We start from the raw sequence: 14,863 nt of genomic DNA, 5'->3' as shown, positions 1-14,863 counted from the left end.
GCTACTGTAAGTTTCGAGCAACTTCGTCTTCGGTTTGATCTATTTTTAATAATGAGCGTCAGGAAGGCAGTGAATCAGAATCTGATGTCAGATGCCTTAACTGAGGCTTTACCGGCAACAACGAAAGGTGTTCGATGCAAAGATACTGATTTTAGCTACTTAATAGTGATAGTTCAATAATAATTAATGAGGCATTCGAAGCATCCGAATTTACAGTCGTAAGAAGCATTCGAATTTACAGTCGTTCGAGGAGTTGCACAGGCCGACGGTGCTTTGTGGGATTCAGCATTTCAAATCTTAGTGCTTAAAGAATAACAAAAAATAAAGCTTGTTCATGCTTATGCAAGAAACGTCACCAAAAGAAATCTGCGTTCACTACACGCTCGTTTCCAGTTCGTCTTTTACGAACGAGCATGTCCTGTCAGCAATGTTTGCGGAGAATATAAATTCACACACAAAGCTGTAAACACGACACCAGTGAGTGCAGAAGCAGGTGAGCGAATCTTTTTTTTTTCATCCTTTTTTTTCCATCTTTTTCTCCCATGTTGCTTGGATTTTACTAATGTCCAGACTTCGGCATAATTCATTTCACAAGTACACGCACAAGTACACAGTTCACACAAGTCATCGGCGGTGATGGTGCTCGGATTACAGTTGAAAAAAAGAAGTCTGAAGAAAGGCGAAATACAGACACACACGCACACAAGAAACGCCTACGGGCGTACTACGGTAACAACAGCAACAACAACAACAACAACAACGTCAAACATGCAGCACCAACGGCACCGGCAGGAACCGCGACAACACGGAAAGCACCAATGAAGAAGGCTGCCGTTAATTTTTTTGCTTCATCTCGAGGCGGAACAGAAACTTGGCTCAGCTGCTTCGCTGCTGAACAGCAGACTCTGCAAGGACGGTATTGTGAGCCCTACCACGATTAGAGGGGCCCTGCAAACACTGCTATCCACCTCTTCGCACACATGAACCACGTTCGCGGATATGCTACGTCAAGCCTTGTGTTGCGGCAGTGGTGGTTAAGGCTAACGTAATTCTTAGAGGGAATGATGAGTGTACGCAATCGCGTCGATGATGAATTGGTAAAGAGCTCGCAAATTGTAATTATGCTGAATGAAGGCAGCGACCGTGTTACAAAGGCTGGTAGCAAAGCTTGTTGAACACTAGTTAGTTTTTATCATAGTTTAAATAATAATAGAACCGCTAATCATGTATAGAGATTCATAGCCAACACTAGCCGATATTGGCGATCATTGAACAAATTGCTTTATTAGCCAATGCTAAAAACTAGCATTCATTTCACGTGGCTTCCAGTGCGGAGATGTTGACAGGCAGCATTTCTTCATGTGACAGCTGACATATTGTGAATGACAGCTATATCACTCCTCCCAATTGGCAGCTAGCACTTCGAGAGTGGCAGCTGTACTTTCTCCATGTGATCGCTATACTACGATAATCAAAACTAGCGTACCTCACACGTGACGAACAGCAATCTGAGATTGACTTCTAGCATTCTTCTTACGTGTAAGCTAGCGATTTTGCCCATAGAGTTCTTCTCACGAGACTTTTAGCACTCTCAGAGGGGCACTTTGTATTGCTGCCACGTGATGGTTAGCACGTTGAAAGCGATATCCAGCATTAGACCCCGTTACAGCTTTGAACTTTAGAGATTGACAAGCAAAGTTGATTGCACTTGAGCGCTAGCATTTTGAGCTGTTAGTCTGACACTCCGTCGTCATGAAGACATTTCAGCTAGCCCAATATTTTATTCTACTCCCATCCTTATCGTCCCATATTTTTCTTCTGGAATATTGCACCGTACTACCTACAGAGTGCTGTTGAGATAAACCTAGGGAGGCATTGTCTTCAAAGTAGAATGCATTAAAATAAGATAAACCAAGTTCGATTGACTCTTCTCTTCATCTATCAATTTTAACCGTAGTCGTGAGCCTTCGCCTAATCACGTGCCCTGAAGAAGGTGGTCAGAGGTTCGACAGCGGACATTGTTGATGGGGCGTTATTTCGCATCACATTGTAACCCGAACCTTGCATTGCAATTTGAATTCATTTGCGGGCGAATGATACAACGCACGCATAAACCCATAGGTCGAAATTTGCTTTGTCTTTGCTACTGCTCACCGCAAAATAAGCAACGTGACCGCGGTTTTGTTTTTCAAGTAGTAAGTTGAAAACACCGCGACCTTTACACCATCATCGGTAACACGCTTTGTGACGATGACAAACAGTGAACGCCGCATATGGGGACACTTAAGGTTCTGCTAGAAGTGCTACAGGGCTTCTTCAAGGATCGATAAAGAAAAAAAAAAGACACACGCCAGTAAGCTTTCACTTAATCTCGACACTCAACCATTACATCTCGCAGCAACAAAATCCTAGGGACCTATGGGGCACAGTGGGTCACGTGATTTATGGGCCACTACAAACACGGTTTATTTATTCTGTCTCATCGTTCTGAAGCGACGCTAACGTGCAAATGGTTCTCTCATCTGTAACCTTACGATGAGTTATTCCCGCGGGCTCTGCTAGCTTGACTCTCATTTTTGTAATTGGTTTGAAAGTATTGTGCATTTTCGCTGCGCGAGATCAGTCTGTAGGCACTAACGGGTCGAACTGTTTGTGCCGTATACTTAACGAATATATGTAAGAACAAAACCTAGGTGCAAAAATTACTGCGACTCACATTCACCAGAAGACCTGCTTAGTAAGAGTACGTTTTTGCGTAAAGCCGGTAGATTAGAGAGACCTTGTTTTTGCGTAAGGCCGGTATATTAGACAGACACCACAAAGTTTATGTGACAGATACTCAGAAATTGTCAGCGGGAGCTTGTATAAAAAATAATAATAAAATATGCGGAGGTCAACAGTTCGTGCGTTAATACGGTGTTTAGAAACAGGTCGTAGTCTTAAACTGCTGAAAACAATGCTACCTCAGTCATTGATAATTATAGTTGTTCATAACTGGCAGAAGAATAAGCAAGACAAAACTGATGGCGCACTCAGCGACTTTTATCTCCCAAGCGTTCGTGCTGAGCACACTTTTTATAAAAGAGCACCACAGTCATGCCGAAACTTACAACTAGTTGGCGCCCCCTGGCATTAACTTCATTGCCTAGAGCTTTTTGTCATCTTTTTCTTTTCTTTAAAAAAAAGATGCTGATGAATCCGTGTAAGACAAGCACAGACACACAGAAACAGACATTGAAAGGAAATTGAAAGTCCTGGCACCAACGTGCACCATCAAAGAATGTTACCACACGTGTCGAAGCTAAGTGCCCTGACACTTGGCACTCCTCGGAAACGCTCGAGTGAGGAAACAAAACGCCGCGTTTTAGCCAAACTGGCATGCTTTGTTGTGCGCTTGCGTTATTGACACAGTTATGAACGAACTTCACTTGAAAGCGAACACTTTCATGTGAAGCGAGTACACTTTGTGGGTCTGTGAAAGAACGGCTGCTGAAAGCTGAGGCTATTGTTTTTAAAGATTTGTATCACAAACAAGTCATTCACGCGAAAACACCCTACCGATGCTCGTCCTGTCGTATTCTGTCAGTGCCCGCTGAATACTCATGACGCCAAATTTCACACACACAAAAAAAGAAAGAAACCCCACAAGTATACAATTAAACTATTGAAATTGAGCTGCAATAGTGTCAAACCGCACTGTCATGAATGTGAAATGCCCGTCTGTATGGTATGCGCCTGCGCAAATGCAACACAGCTCAGGCGTATTGGACATCACAGCACACGGCAATGACGCCTTCCAGCTTCAATGCGACGGACCAGCTCAATGTGTTCTACCGAGCGTGGGAGCTAAGCCGAGGGAGACCCTCAGCAAAAGGGTGCGTTGCAACCTTTGGCTGAAGGCACCACTCACTGCAAACCATAGAAGCTGGTCACTTAGTTCTCTCTCTCCCTTTCTCTGTAGCTTCGGTAGCGTTTGCTCAAGTGCACTTTCACATGTTGCACTGTGATGAAGCTATAACGCGCATCGGCTTGGCGAGGCAGCCTCTACAATCACGTCTAGCTTAAGATTCGCGTCGCACGCATCTCGTTTAAGCAAAATTCTCACTGGTTTGTACACATCCAATTTCATCTTTCGACCTGTACCTTTTTTGTACTTGTGCGAGGTACAGCACCCACTTGTACATTCTGTAGTCCTCATCAAAATTTTGGTCACTGACAATTCTCTCTCCCTCTCTCTCTCTCTCAGCTTTACCAGTTCTTGCGCATCTATAGGCAGCGCAACACCGCCATGTTCTTTCTGGCTGCAGTATTCCACAAGCGAGCATTAATCACACATGTGGCCACTACGTGCCGCAGTAATCATTGTGCGTTTCGACCCGGGGAACAAAATTTGACACTTTATACCCTGTTAAATAAACAAACGAGAGAGTGACCTGAGCCTTATTTGACTACAAGCAAGGAGCTGAGGTCGAACATTTGTGTGACTGAAAACCGCCCAACGCTGATATTTACTAATCCATACATATAGTGAACTAGTCATAAGGAAATTAACCGCTGCAGTAAAATGCATAAGATCAGTGATCGAACAGCGAAAGCTTTCTATAACCACGTAACTAAAATGAACAGTAACTTGTTTAACTTGCGTTAGTGAGCGGTCTAGTGTCGCTTCTTTAACGCGGAAAGGCAGAGAGGTCATTTCCAATGTACGGGTGAAGAATGCAATATAAAAGAATGAAATATAAAGAAGTTGACCACAGTAGGTCACGAAGCCATTCGAGAATCGGAATGTTATTACCGAAACTAGAAATTGTGAGTTGGCCGAGCTTGACGTGCGCTGTGTTACCGCTTTGCTGCTAAATAAATTAATCTGTTCATTTGTACTGAGATTCCTTGTGAACTACAGGGGCAAAAATACAGCTTCGTTTCTGCGAAAATAGATTTGAAATTTCGCTGTGTGTGCGTTAACGATGTTCGTTTAGTGTTACCCGTGGTGTAGACCCTTTCACAGGAGAAAAAGAACTCCTCCTCTCTGGACTACGCAAGGGGAGTACAAAGGCTGGCGTTACTGCCTTGGCAAGGCATTCTTTTCTCTGAGGGGAGGGAAAGGCCTACGCTTATTCACCACAGCCCAGAGAGAATTACGACGGAACCCAGCAGATAGGCTTCTGTGAAAAGGTGTAGAGATCGAGTGAGACAGAGTGAAACTGTTTGCTAGAAGTCGGGCTCAGGGGCCAGCGCGTAGACGATACTAACTGAGCGTGACCAGATTCCTCAACAATTTCGTAGCCCCCAATCGAGCTTCTAGTTGGAGCTTTAGTTCAAGACAAAATGTGACGGTGTTGATAGGTTTACTAGCAAGCTACGTATGTCAGAAAAGTTCGGAGCACATAAGCGATATTTCAGCGATATATCCGAGACCTTTAGTATTGTTCATTAATTTACGAGGGGCTGATTAGCTGGTACACTTGTAGCCTGCAAGCGTTCTAACAAAATGCATGAGGAAGCATACTAAAGATGTCCGCCTGTGGGGCTTTTTTTTCTTGTTTTTTTTTGAGTGAGGTTGTTCACGAAATCGCGGTGAGCGAGACAGGGATGTTAAATTGTAGTTATTGCAGCGACGCGTTGCAGTCTGCTTTGTACTATAAAGGCTAAAATAAAAATACTATTGGTGTGCAACTAAAAAAAAAAGAGCTACCGATGCTACTCATTTTCTTTGTTTGCAAATGTACTGTCATCACTTGATAGGGGTGCCTCCAACGGACAGAGGCTTGCTTGCACTTTCCCACTGCGGAAACACACCGCACGAGTCGGTCATTACCGGATAATCTTGAACTGAGATCTCGCCAAGTGATAAGGTTTGAGCACTCACAATATTCAGTATTTTATTTCTCGTTGTCATCTAAAAAAAGCTTAAGGTACTCGAGAAAACATCAGCACAAACTATCGTTAGCAGCTGAAAAATGTTTTTGTACATATCAGTAAAATATCTTAATTTACGTGGGTTATGTAACATAAAAAAAGAATTCTGGGTCGCGCGGCTTTTTGTCCAAGATATTTGAATACATAAAAAAAAAAACGTTTTCTCACATAGCTTCAGGTTGTTGGGGTTGTATGTAGTGTTGCGAAACGATGATAGTCGAGTGGTGTATTTCAGGTGAACAGGCAGGCAGAGCAAGCCACCTCAGGAAGGCGCGGATCAGTGCAGCTGATTGCATTTGAACAAAAGAAGCAAGAAAGAAAAGTGAGGTCTACAGACAATCTAGTCTCCATTCTTTCTAGAAGAGACAGTTTTGCGAAAGGAAGGTTGCGAATGTTAGATTCAGACATATTTTTAATAACGAACAAAAATTTAATTGAAATCAATATTGAGACACCCCCGAAACCGCAGCTACACACTATAGATAAATCTAAAATATCGTAATTTATTGACAACAATGGACTACATTTTTACAAATGTATGCCTCAAGCGCGTGACGTATTCCTCCGTGAATTAGCGGAAAAGAACGAAAATGAGTGAAGTGATCCGTGGTAGCGTGCGAAATTTTCTTCGCGATGCTTGATGCAAAAATGAAACGGAACGTCTGTAGCTCCAAAATGTGCGGAAGCTTGCCGCACTTGAGAAACTAAACGCAGTAGAACAGCTCCAACGACGCTGACGCTGACGTATATAGGAGGCGGATACCAGAAATCGTCCTGGAATACTTGTTCAGCAAACCAACGTCGTATGGGTACATCTGCCTACGGTGTAATGTGGCGCACACCCTAGCCCACCTTATACTACAATGCAAGGACAGAAACCCAGCCACACAAGCAGCATTAGATGCAAACCCAGAGCACCTCAGTGAAGTGTGGGAAGCCGCGATATCCCAGGACCTGGTCGACCAGCGCCAACTCGTCGTGCGGGTGCGATAGGCGGCCCATGACAAAGTGTGTCTGAAGTAAGGGATCCTCCCACATTCACTCATTTGGCCACCTAATAAACGTTTTTTTTTCTCCCTCACAGCAAAGGCATGTCTAACTGCAATACACCAAGTTTTGTCAAGATAACTACTGCATCTCCGAGAAGAAACATGCTAACGCAATCATCTAGAAAACGCCGTCACAGATATTCTGCAATGTTTGCAATGTGTGCTTTTGATGTTAGGTTTGGTTCGAAGGCTGTAGCAGTGGGATTAGATCTATTGGAAGGGGCACATGTCTACTGCATTCTGGGTAGACAACAGGGTTAATGGAAAGAGTCGGAGCCATTCTCGATTTTAAGATACAAAACGGAAAATTCGGAAACTGTAGAACGAGGCCCCGTATTTATTATACCGTATAGGCAAATACCTCACTATCATCAGATGGCTTGACTGGACTCAATCAGTTCAGTGTCGTTTACTCGGGAGGAACTAGCGCTAACACAGCATGAACGCATCCGACTCTAATGGACAAGTACAACTATGGGTTGCGGATAAGTTCATTTTAGCTGGGAGGTTACGTTAAGCGGCATTTGTTGAACGACCAGCTGCAACGAAACACCTTTGTACCATAATAACTCACGAATTAACGTTGTCATGCTGAATAGAGGACCGTGGAGAGGTCGTACGTGGTACGTGCGACTTCGTGCGTGATTTGTTGCTGCTGTTTGGTGTTTGTTTCTCGGATGCATGTCGCCATACTAAACGGTAATTGTGGTCTCCGTTGGCACTTTGGCAGCAGGACGCTAAACCACTCACGGGGTATATTCGTTGATAGCAGCTCTCACGCCACTCTGCCGCAGTAGTACAGCACGTACAGGGTTCGCACCACTGACGACGACAACAACCACAACGAGAAACACCTTTATACGAAGCAACAGTTGCTCACAGCTAACTAGCACGTCCAAAATACTCAGCGTGGACAGCTTATCACGGGGAGGGGGGGGGGGGGTCTTTTTTTTTGCGAGGTATGTTAATGGCAGATCCAGATCGCTTCACGTGTCACCTATAGACGTGAACGAAGGCATTGGTAGTCTTGGACTGTGATTGTGCGTGATTTGCTTTCAATAAGAATAGGCTGCTTGAAAGGAAAAGTAAGATTGTATGCTTTAACGCGAGCTCAAGGTTTAAGATAATAGTTTATGCGTGATGACGATGAAATGCCGCTGAGAGACAGCCAACTTGCACGTATAACAGTAGGGGTCGGCATTGACTGGCAAGCGTCCCAACAGGTACTATGGTGTTCTGTAATGAAAACGTTCGAATTTTTTCCCTTCGTGGCCTGTAATAACGCACCACGTTTGTGTAAGCCAGAGCTCAAATTGAATCGCTTCTTCTTTGCACCTTCCAGGTTCCTGACAGATAAAATTCATTTCCCCGGCCAATGCTTCCTCGGAAGGACCATTCTGGGCTCATGCAGTCACTCTTCTGTAAAAATGGACGCACGTGTAAGTGGTTTTCATACATCGAGGGAACAAGTTAACTTGGTGTGTATCCAAAAAAAAAAAAAAAAAGCGACAGGATGGAAAAGTTGGAAGCTGGGGAGAAAAGAAAATATTTAAAAAGCTGGTTGTGCTACCTGGACTTGTGGTACCATGACCCAGCTAAACACGAGTTTAGAGTTGGTAATACGTCAGATTATTCTAATAAAGAAAATTTGCTTGACGCATTTTACGTAATAACACCACTGCCTATATTAGTTTCGTTTTTTTGCGAACAATGGCCCATCTTACGGCGAGACACAGTTTATGCTCGTTGTTTTACCCGAGTTTTCGGCAGTGTTTTGATTTTGCTGTTTGTGGTCAAACTGCTCCGACCTGTACTTCTCTGCCGTAGTAGCCGCTGGCAGATTATTTTCGCGGTTGCAACAACCGATTTCTCGACAAATGTTAGAATCGAGTATATACTGCGCGCAACTTAGTTCTGCTGTCCACGAGACTTGAAGGATGTGTAGCTATCTTTTCACGTTTGACTCGAATAGAGTACGCCCCGTATTTCTTTCGTACTTTTGAAAGTGCCTTAAGACAATTTTACAAAACAAAAAACCTGTAGGTGATGAACACGCGCACTAACTTTGTAATTACGAAGTGTACGTGGCCTCTGCCTGGTCTCGCCATCGTAATAGTATCAACTAAGAACAAGTACTTGTGTGTGCATTCGACAGCGCATATTATTTTGCTTGCTGTCAACGCATCAGACCCTCCAATTACCTTCAGCTTGCGCAGTTGCCTCTAGTTTTTAAGACATATTCGCCAGCGGCATGGACATATATAAATTGTCATGCATTAGGGCAGCGATATTTGAAACATGGGTTGTGGGTATTAAGTATAACAGGTAACGATGGCAGATCGAATCTGGTCATTGTAGAAAGATGCCAAGTTTAGAGAAATGGGCTTTTTTTTTTTGTCGGAAAAGTACAATTCAACGGATCAAATGTTGCCACTACTTTCGGCATAATGAATCCAGCAGAACTTTCTGGTAGTCATGTCCTCATACAAACATACAAAAAAAATCTAGCTGTAAACAATGCGCAAATGATAATATCAACGCTGGGCTTGTATTCTGCTAACATTTCTTGCCATTTGATTTAGCAAAATTAGGTCTACTAGTGCCGCTGTTTGTGGATAGGGAGATACCACGAATAGTAAGGGGCGCATATTCCTGCTCTCAAAAAAAAAAAAAGGAATGAACTAAAGATAGCCTTTCAAACAAGTTGCGCTTGCGAATCGTGATTAAAAAAAATTCCGCTAGAACAGTGATCTTGCAAATATTTGTTGGAATATAGCCATTTACGTTGTCTGTAAGTGAGGAAACACTTCACGACCAAAGTCCACGCCGCTTACTACGAGTGAAACGTGCAAGAGTAGAGCGATTTTGTCTCAGCTGACTGGAATAACCTATACATGTACGTTTGACAATCGCTCGTCAAAGCAACACACGCATAGTGATCTCCACACGACGGCGCTGAACATAAAAAAAAGGAGAGAACTACAACGTACAGCTAGCACACAAACACTTATCGACCAAGCAAAGCGCAAAAAAAAGAGAGTGACTAATGGTGCTATGTTTGGCGCCGCAACATGCGCACTGAACGGACGAAATGGTGTTAGCTTCAAAATTATGCGTGTCGTGTGCGACCAAAAATTGCCGTGAGGTAACGAGCAGCTGCGCACAAACCCGAGAGCGAGGCTTATTCCTGCAGATGTAAACCGTTGTTCGGATGAAAAAACTAGGGTGAAAACATGAAGGGCCCGGCATGATGCGTAATGCTTTGAGTGATGAAATGAAAGAACCATTCATAGCCATCAGCCATCTCAAATACTCCGCGTTTCAGTGCCTGGAAAGGTAATGCACACCTTGTAATTCTTGGCAGAGGTGCACATAGGTTGTGCCTAAGCGTGGCATTGGGGCTGATATTCATGTCCCGGCTAATTCTTTGTGTCAGTACATTCAGCGCTATCCCGTGCATTGGTGGGCGTTATGATGCAATCTCAATCTCTTGGTACAAAAAACGCCGACACAACTGATTCCCGCAATGATCATTTTTGTTTTGCGTGCAGTTCGTCGTCCGAAAAGGCATCGCAAATACCACGCATTAAACTCGTCCTCCATAACCTTTCTTATCGGCAATCTCGCACCCCGGCATTCTAATCTGTTGCCTGTTCTTTCTCTTATCACCATCATCATCATCATGACTGTGACTTCTGCAGGCTAAAGACATTTCTCATGTTCCGCCAATAAAATCGGTCCCGTGCTCACTGTGGCCACATTATCTTATCTTATCTGCTGACCTAACTTTCTGTCTTCCCCTAGTGTGTTTGCGTCCTCTGAGAATCGAGTAAGCTACCCTTAATGGCCAGCGGTTATTTTGCTTGCGTGCTACATGTCCTGCCTATGCCATTTCTCCATCTTGATTTCGACTGAGGTGTCCTTCACACCTGTCTGTTTACTGTCATTTTCTTTAAATCCCTCCTGCTGGATGACAGTAACATCCGAATACTAAAGCAAGCTTTGGTGGTGTCATCCAGTGTTATCCTACTCTTATCTCTCTTTCTCACACTGACAGCTTAGTTCTGGAATATTTATTGAAAAAAAAATGTAATGTCGATCTTTCATTCAATGCGATGCATCGCTACTGACTTCTTGCTTCACTGATTACAGTGCGTCGTTCGGCATTGCAATGGTGTCCATTCGATCGTTTCAAACTAAACCATTAAAAGCAACTACTTGTCGCGCTTGAGTTCTCGCGAAGTCATTATTAAGCTTAGTGATGACAGTACATATACAGCACCAGTAGGGAACTCCATTGCTCGCCACGCTGGTGCACTGACTTCTAGTGCGGAAGCTTTACGATAAAGCATTCACTCTCGCATACGTCGAAAGAAAAATGTGCCAGCACCGCTGTGGCTTCCGTGGAGTTGAGGCCGAGACAAGGTTGAGGTATATCGACGAGTTTTTTTTTTTAGTGTGCGTTTCAACAACCCGTACATAAAATGGCAGCCTTCCTTCGTCCCTTGTAAGCGAGAACAATGCGGAAAGACCAAAGGACAGCCAAAATACAATTTTCCGCTAGCTGTAGGCATGCCCCGTAAGGACGATGAGTCATTTATACTCTTGGTTTTCACATAATATTTCTTTTGAATTCTGCCTGGTGTATCTAAAGCACGGACGCCGACAATGAACAGCAAGACGCTGCAGTCATAAGCCTTTAACAGCGACTAATCGTACACAAGTCGGAGTACCAGCGAGACGAAGACGAACTAAAATTACGAAGAAAGTTCCGCGACGACATTGTGGGAATTCTTGGCGCACTCCCAGATCGCGCACGCCACATTCACGCTTCCGCGTTCCCGACCATACCGACAATGCATTCGTTACTTTGTGCAGCGCCGGAAAACGCACAAACGTCGATATAGAAACGTCGAGACCACATTTTAACAACTGCTGCAGATAGTCAATCTGTGGAGTAACGTCATTCCCGGAGAATTTCTTTAACGAACCTTCCACTTCTTTGTCAAGTGGTCGTCTTGGAGAGATACCGAGTGAGGAATTGCGATGCCATAATGAGTGTCAGGACATCCAAGACGGCAGGGAGCACACGCCGAGTAAAAGCCACGCGAATAGCGCGATTCGCTTACGTCTAAGTCGGCCGCGTCACAACCATTAACTATTTACTATAAAAGTCTCTTGAATGTGCCGGCTAGTTGGGAAACCGTCGTGCACTATACCGTTCTGTGGTGCTGACCGCGTGGTAATTTTTTATTTTTTTTTTAGAAAAGCGAAGTGCCGTGCTCGCGATTGCTGCAGAAGCCACAACATTCAATTCGTACATAAGCTGCGGTGAAGTTTCTTCACAGTCACCACACATCAGCGTGTACAGTTAAGACGTCCGCCTATCACTGATAGTTCTGGGATAGCCAGGAAATGACTCGCGCAGTCCGCGTAGACGATATTCATCGTGAGCTCAAGAGTTCTTAAGTCAGAACTACGACTGGTGCTTCAGCTGTAGCGAATTATCGCCGCATTCACTACTTGCCACCAGTATAGTTACAATCAGCACCTGTCACCAATAGTGAAGAGGTAGTCGGAAAAAGATTTCGTAACGCGCGAGGACAACTTGGCTTCGAAGTTAGGTGCAGTGGAACCTTGTGCGTTTACTCTTCAAGTTATGCTTCCTTATACTGAGCAGGTGAGAACGGTGACGGAAGTTGCGTCAGAAGAGAAGTTTGCGCCAACTAAGAGGTGCGCCAAGTCAAGTAGTAGCCGATGGTCTTCGCAGAATATTCCCGATTCATACATAAAAATCATTGAAAGGAAGGCGTTTTAGAGGAAGTAAAAGAGAGCAGCGAGGCAACAAAGAAAATAGACTGATCCGCGCGTCGGGGAGATAGAGGCGATCGAGGCTCCTCACGTGCTCGTTACCCGCGCCTTATCACAGCCAACGAAACGACGTAGGGATGAATCATGAGGCAATGAAAGAAGCCCTCGGAGTAGTCACGTGCGATGCGTTTCTCTTCTGACACGTCACCTGTAAAAGAAAACAAAAAGTGTTAGGCAGAGTACGTATCTCCACATTGTAAACGTTGACGTATAATACGTTGCGTTTATGCACTTTTGAGCCTCATACAGTAACACATACTATCAAAGAATCAACGTTAATTCCACATTTTATGCTCTAATTAGAAAGCATTGATAATTACTCAAGGAAAAGATTGTTGGCATTGTGCCGCAGCGTAAACTTTGGGTAGTAATACGGGCTGTTAAGCAAGGACATAAAGAAACTGCATGCTTTGAAATCCCCATTGAGCCTAACAAACAAGAAAAGCGAACATGAACATAGAAAGCAAACCACGCTGTGTCGTTCAAATTATCTTCATAACGATTTAGTTTTGCAGCAGATCAATGTTATTCCGCCTAAAATTTAATAATATCGTTTTTTTTCTCGACCAAAAAAGTCACGTAGAGATCGAATACACTAGTAAGGACAACTAAGGTATCAGCAATACTTTGCTACGTGTGTGTCACTCGGAACGCACGATGCCGTATGTTATTATGGCACACACTGAGATCATGGCACACTATTAAATGTATTCTTGTAGTTTTTGAGCTGAAATGGTGCAGCTTTAGAAGAACTTCTACCCAATCCTCAGGCTGAGGATGTCTAACAATGAAGACGACGAATCAATAGCAAACGGCAACCACGAATTAAAAGTATGAATCCAGACACGGGTTGTGGAACGAGTGGAAGATATCATGGCCTGGCAGCCTACATGGCTCAGCCCCCCTTACTCCTCACTCCATTCATGAATTAAGTTGCATTCTGAATACGGGCCCTTATTATCGACATCACTTTGTAGTCCAAAAATCCATCAGGTATACGCTCACATAAAAAAGAACCACCCATCGTAAGACATAACGTGAACATTAATATTCTCTTCGTAGTCATCTGCGCTGCGCCTTGCGGGCAAATACTGGTCCGCGACATACCAGAATACTCCCAAATTTAGGCTTCTGCATTGTACCGGTAATGAGAAGGTGTCACGCTATGGCGAGAAAAGGATGAACTTGGTCGTCTTTGTCGAGGAACGCTATGTTTTTTTTTTTTTGCATGGTCATTTGGTATTCACTCCAGGTGTCTAGAAGCTTATGGGATTCTAAGCAATGTATACGTTTGCCTGTAGATGACAGTGCTTATGGCCACAGAGGTTCCTAAAATTAACAAAAGGGGACTCTGACGCTGCGATCGCGTAGTGACCATGGGAATGATGATCAGTACATGGATTTGTCTAGTCTTCGGGCTTGCGGGCTTCCGACTCAGTTGTGGCTTCGTTTATTTGCAGTGTTTCGATTTTGTTCCGAATGAAGAACGCACCGTTTTAAACTTGACTCGATTCGAATTCGTAAGCCTATAATGTTGATGCGGCGAAGGAAGGAAGGGAGGACGAAGAACAAGAAAGAAGACAGGGAGGTTAACCGGACACATGCCCAGTTTGCTAAACTACGCTTGGGAAATGGGAAAGGGCAGTATACAGATGAGAGAAAGAGAAAAGAGAAGGAACATGGAGAAGAAAATTGTCAGTAGATAGGCTGACGCGTATGCAGCGGTGGTACTATGCAAAATACTGGAACACATCATCCACATCTTTCAATATACTGGAACACATCATACACATCTTGCAAAGTACCGGAACACATCATCCTGAAATATTTAACAGAGCTCGTCGAAAGTCACAGCATATTACACTCCATTCAGTATGGGTTTCGTAGCGGCCTCTCGACTGTTACTCAATTAATAGAAATGCTTCATGACTTTGCCAAAGACGTTAACAGCCAACTACAAATAGATGTAAGTTTAGGGGCGAAGCTCCTTATAGCGGCACCCGTTCGTCCCTCGTAGTCGTAGT

The 14,863-nt window shown here is 44.0% G+C and overlaps 2 protein-coding genes across 4 annotated transcripts in view; one reads left to right on the top strand and one right to left on the bottom strand.

The window, feature by feature from the left end:
* The window catches only part of LOC119172231 (cholinesterase), a 306,247-nt gene that overhangs the window by 186,986 nt on the left and 104,398 nt on the right, over positions 1-14,863 (top strand). For all 3 annotated transcript variants that reach the window (XM_075893348.1, XM_075893350.1, XM_075893349.1), the window contains one exon: positions 8,311-8,407. Coding sequence is in view for 2 of the 3 variants with exons in the window: in XM_075893350.1 (XP_075749465.1) it covers positions 8,311-8,318 (8 nt within the window). In the remaining variant the exon portion in view is untranslated. The remainder of the gene's footprint in view (positions 1-8,310; positions 8,408-14,863) is intronic.
* The window catches only part of LOC119172233 (uncharacterized), a 64,672-nt gene continuing 50,291 nt past the window's right edge, over positions 483-14,863 (bottom strand). Inside the window, exon 5 of the mRNA XM_075893354.1 lies at positions 483-12,987. The gene's annotated coding sequence lies outside the window, so the exon portion shown is untranslated. The remainder of the gene's footprint in view (positions 12,988-14,863) is intronic.

Source organism: Rhipicephalus microplus, chromosome 4, assembly GCF_043290135.1.
Source record: "Rhipicephalus microplus isolate Deutch F79 chromosome 4, USDA_Rmic, whole genome shotgun sequence".
Taxonomy (NCBI): domain Eukaryota; kingdom Metazoa; phylum Arthropoda; class Arachnida; order Ixodida; family Ixodidae; genus Rhipicephalus; species Rhipicephalus microplus.
This window is presented reverse-complemented; position numbering and strand designations above follow the sequence as displayed.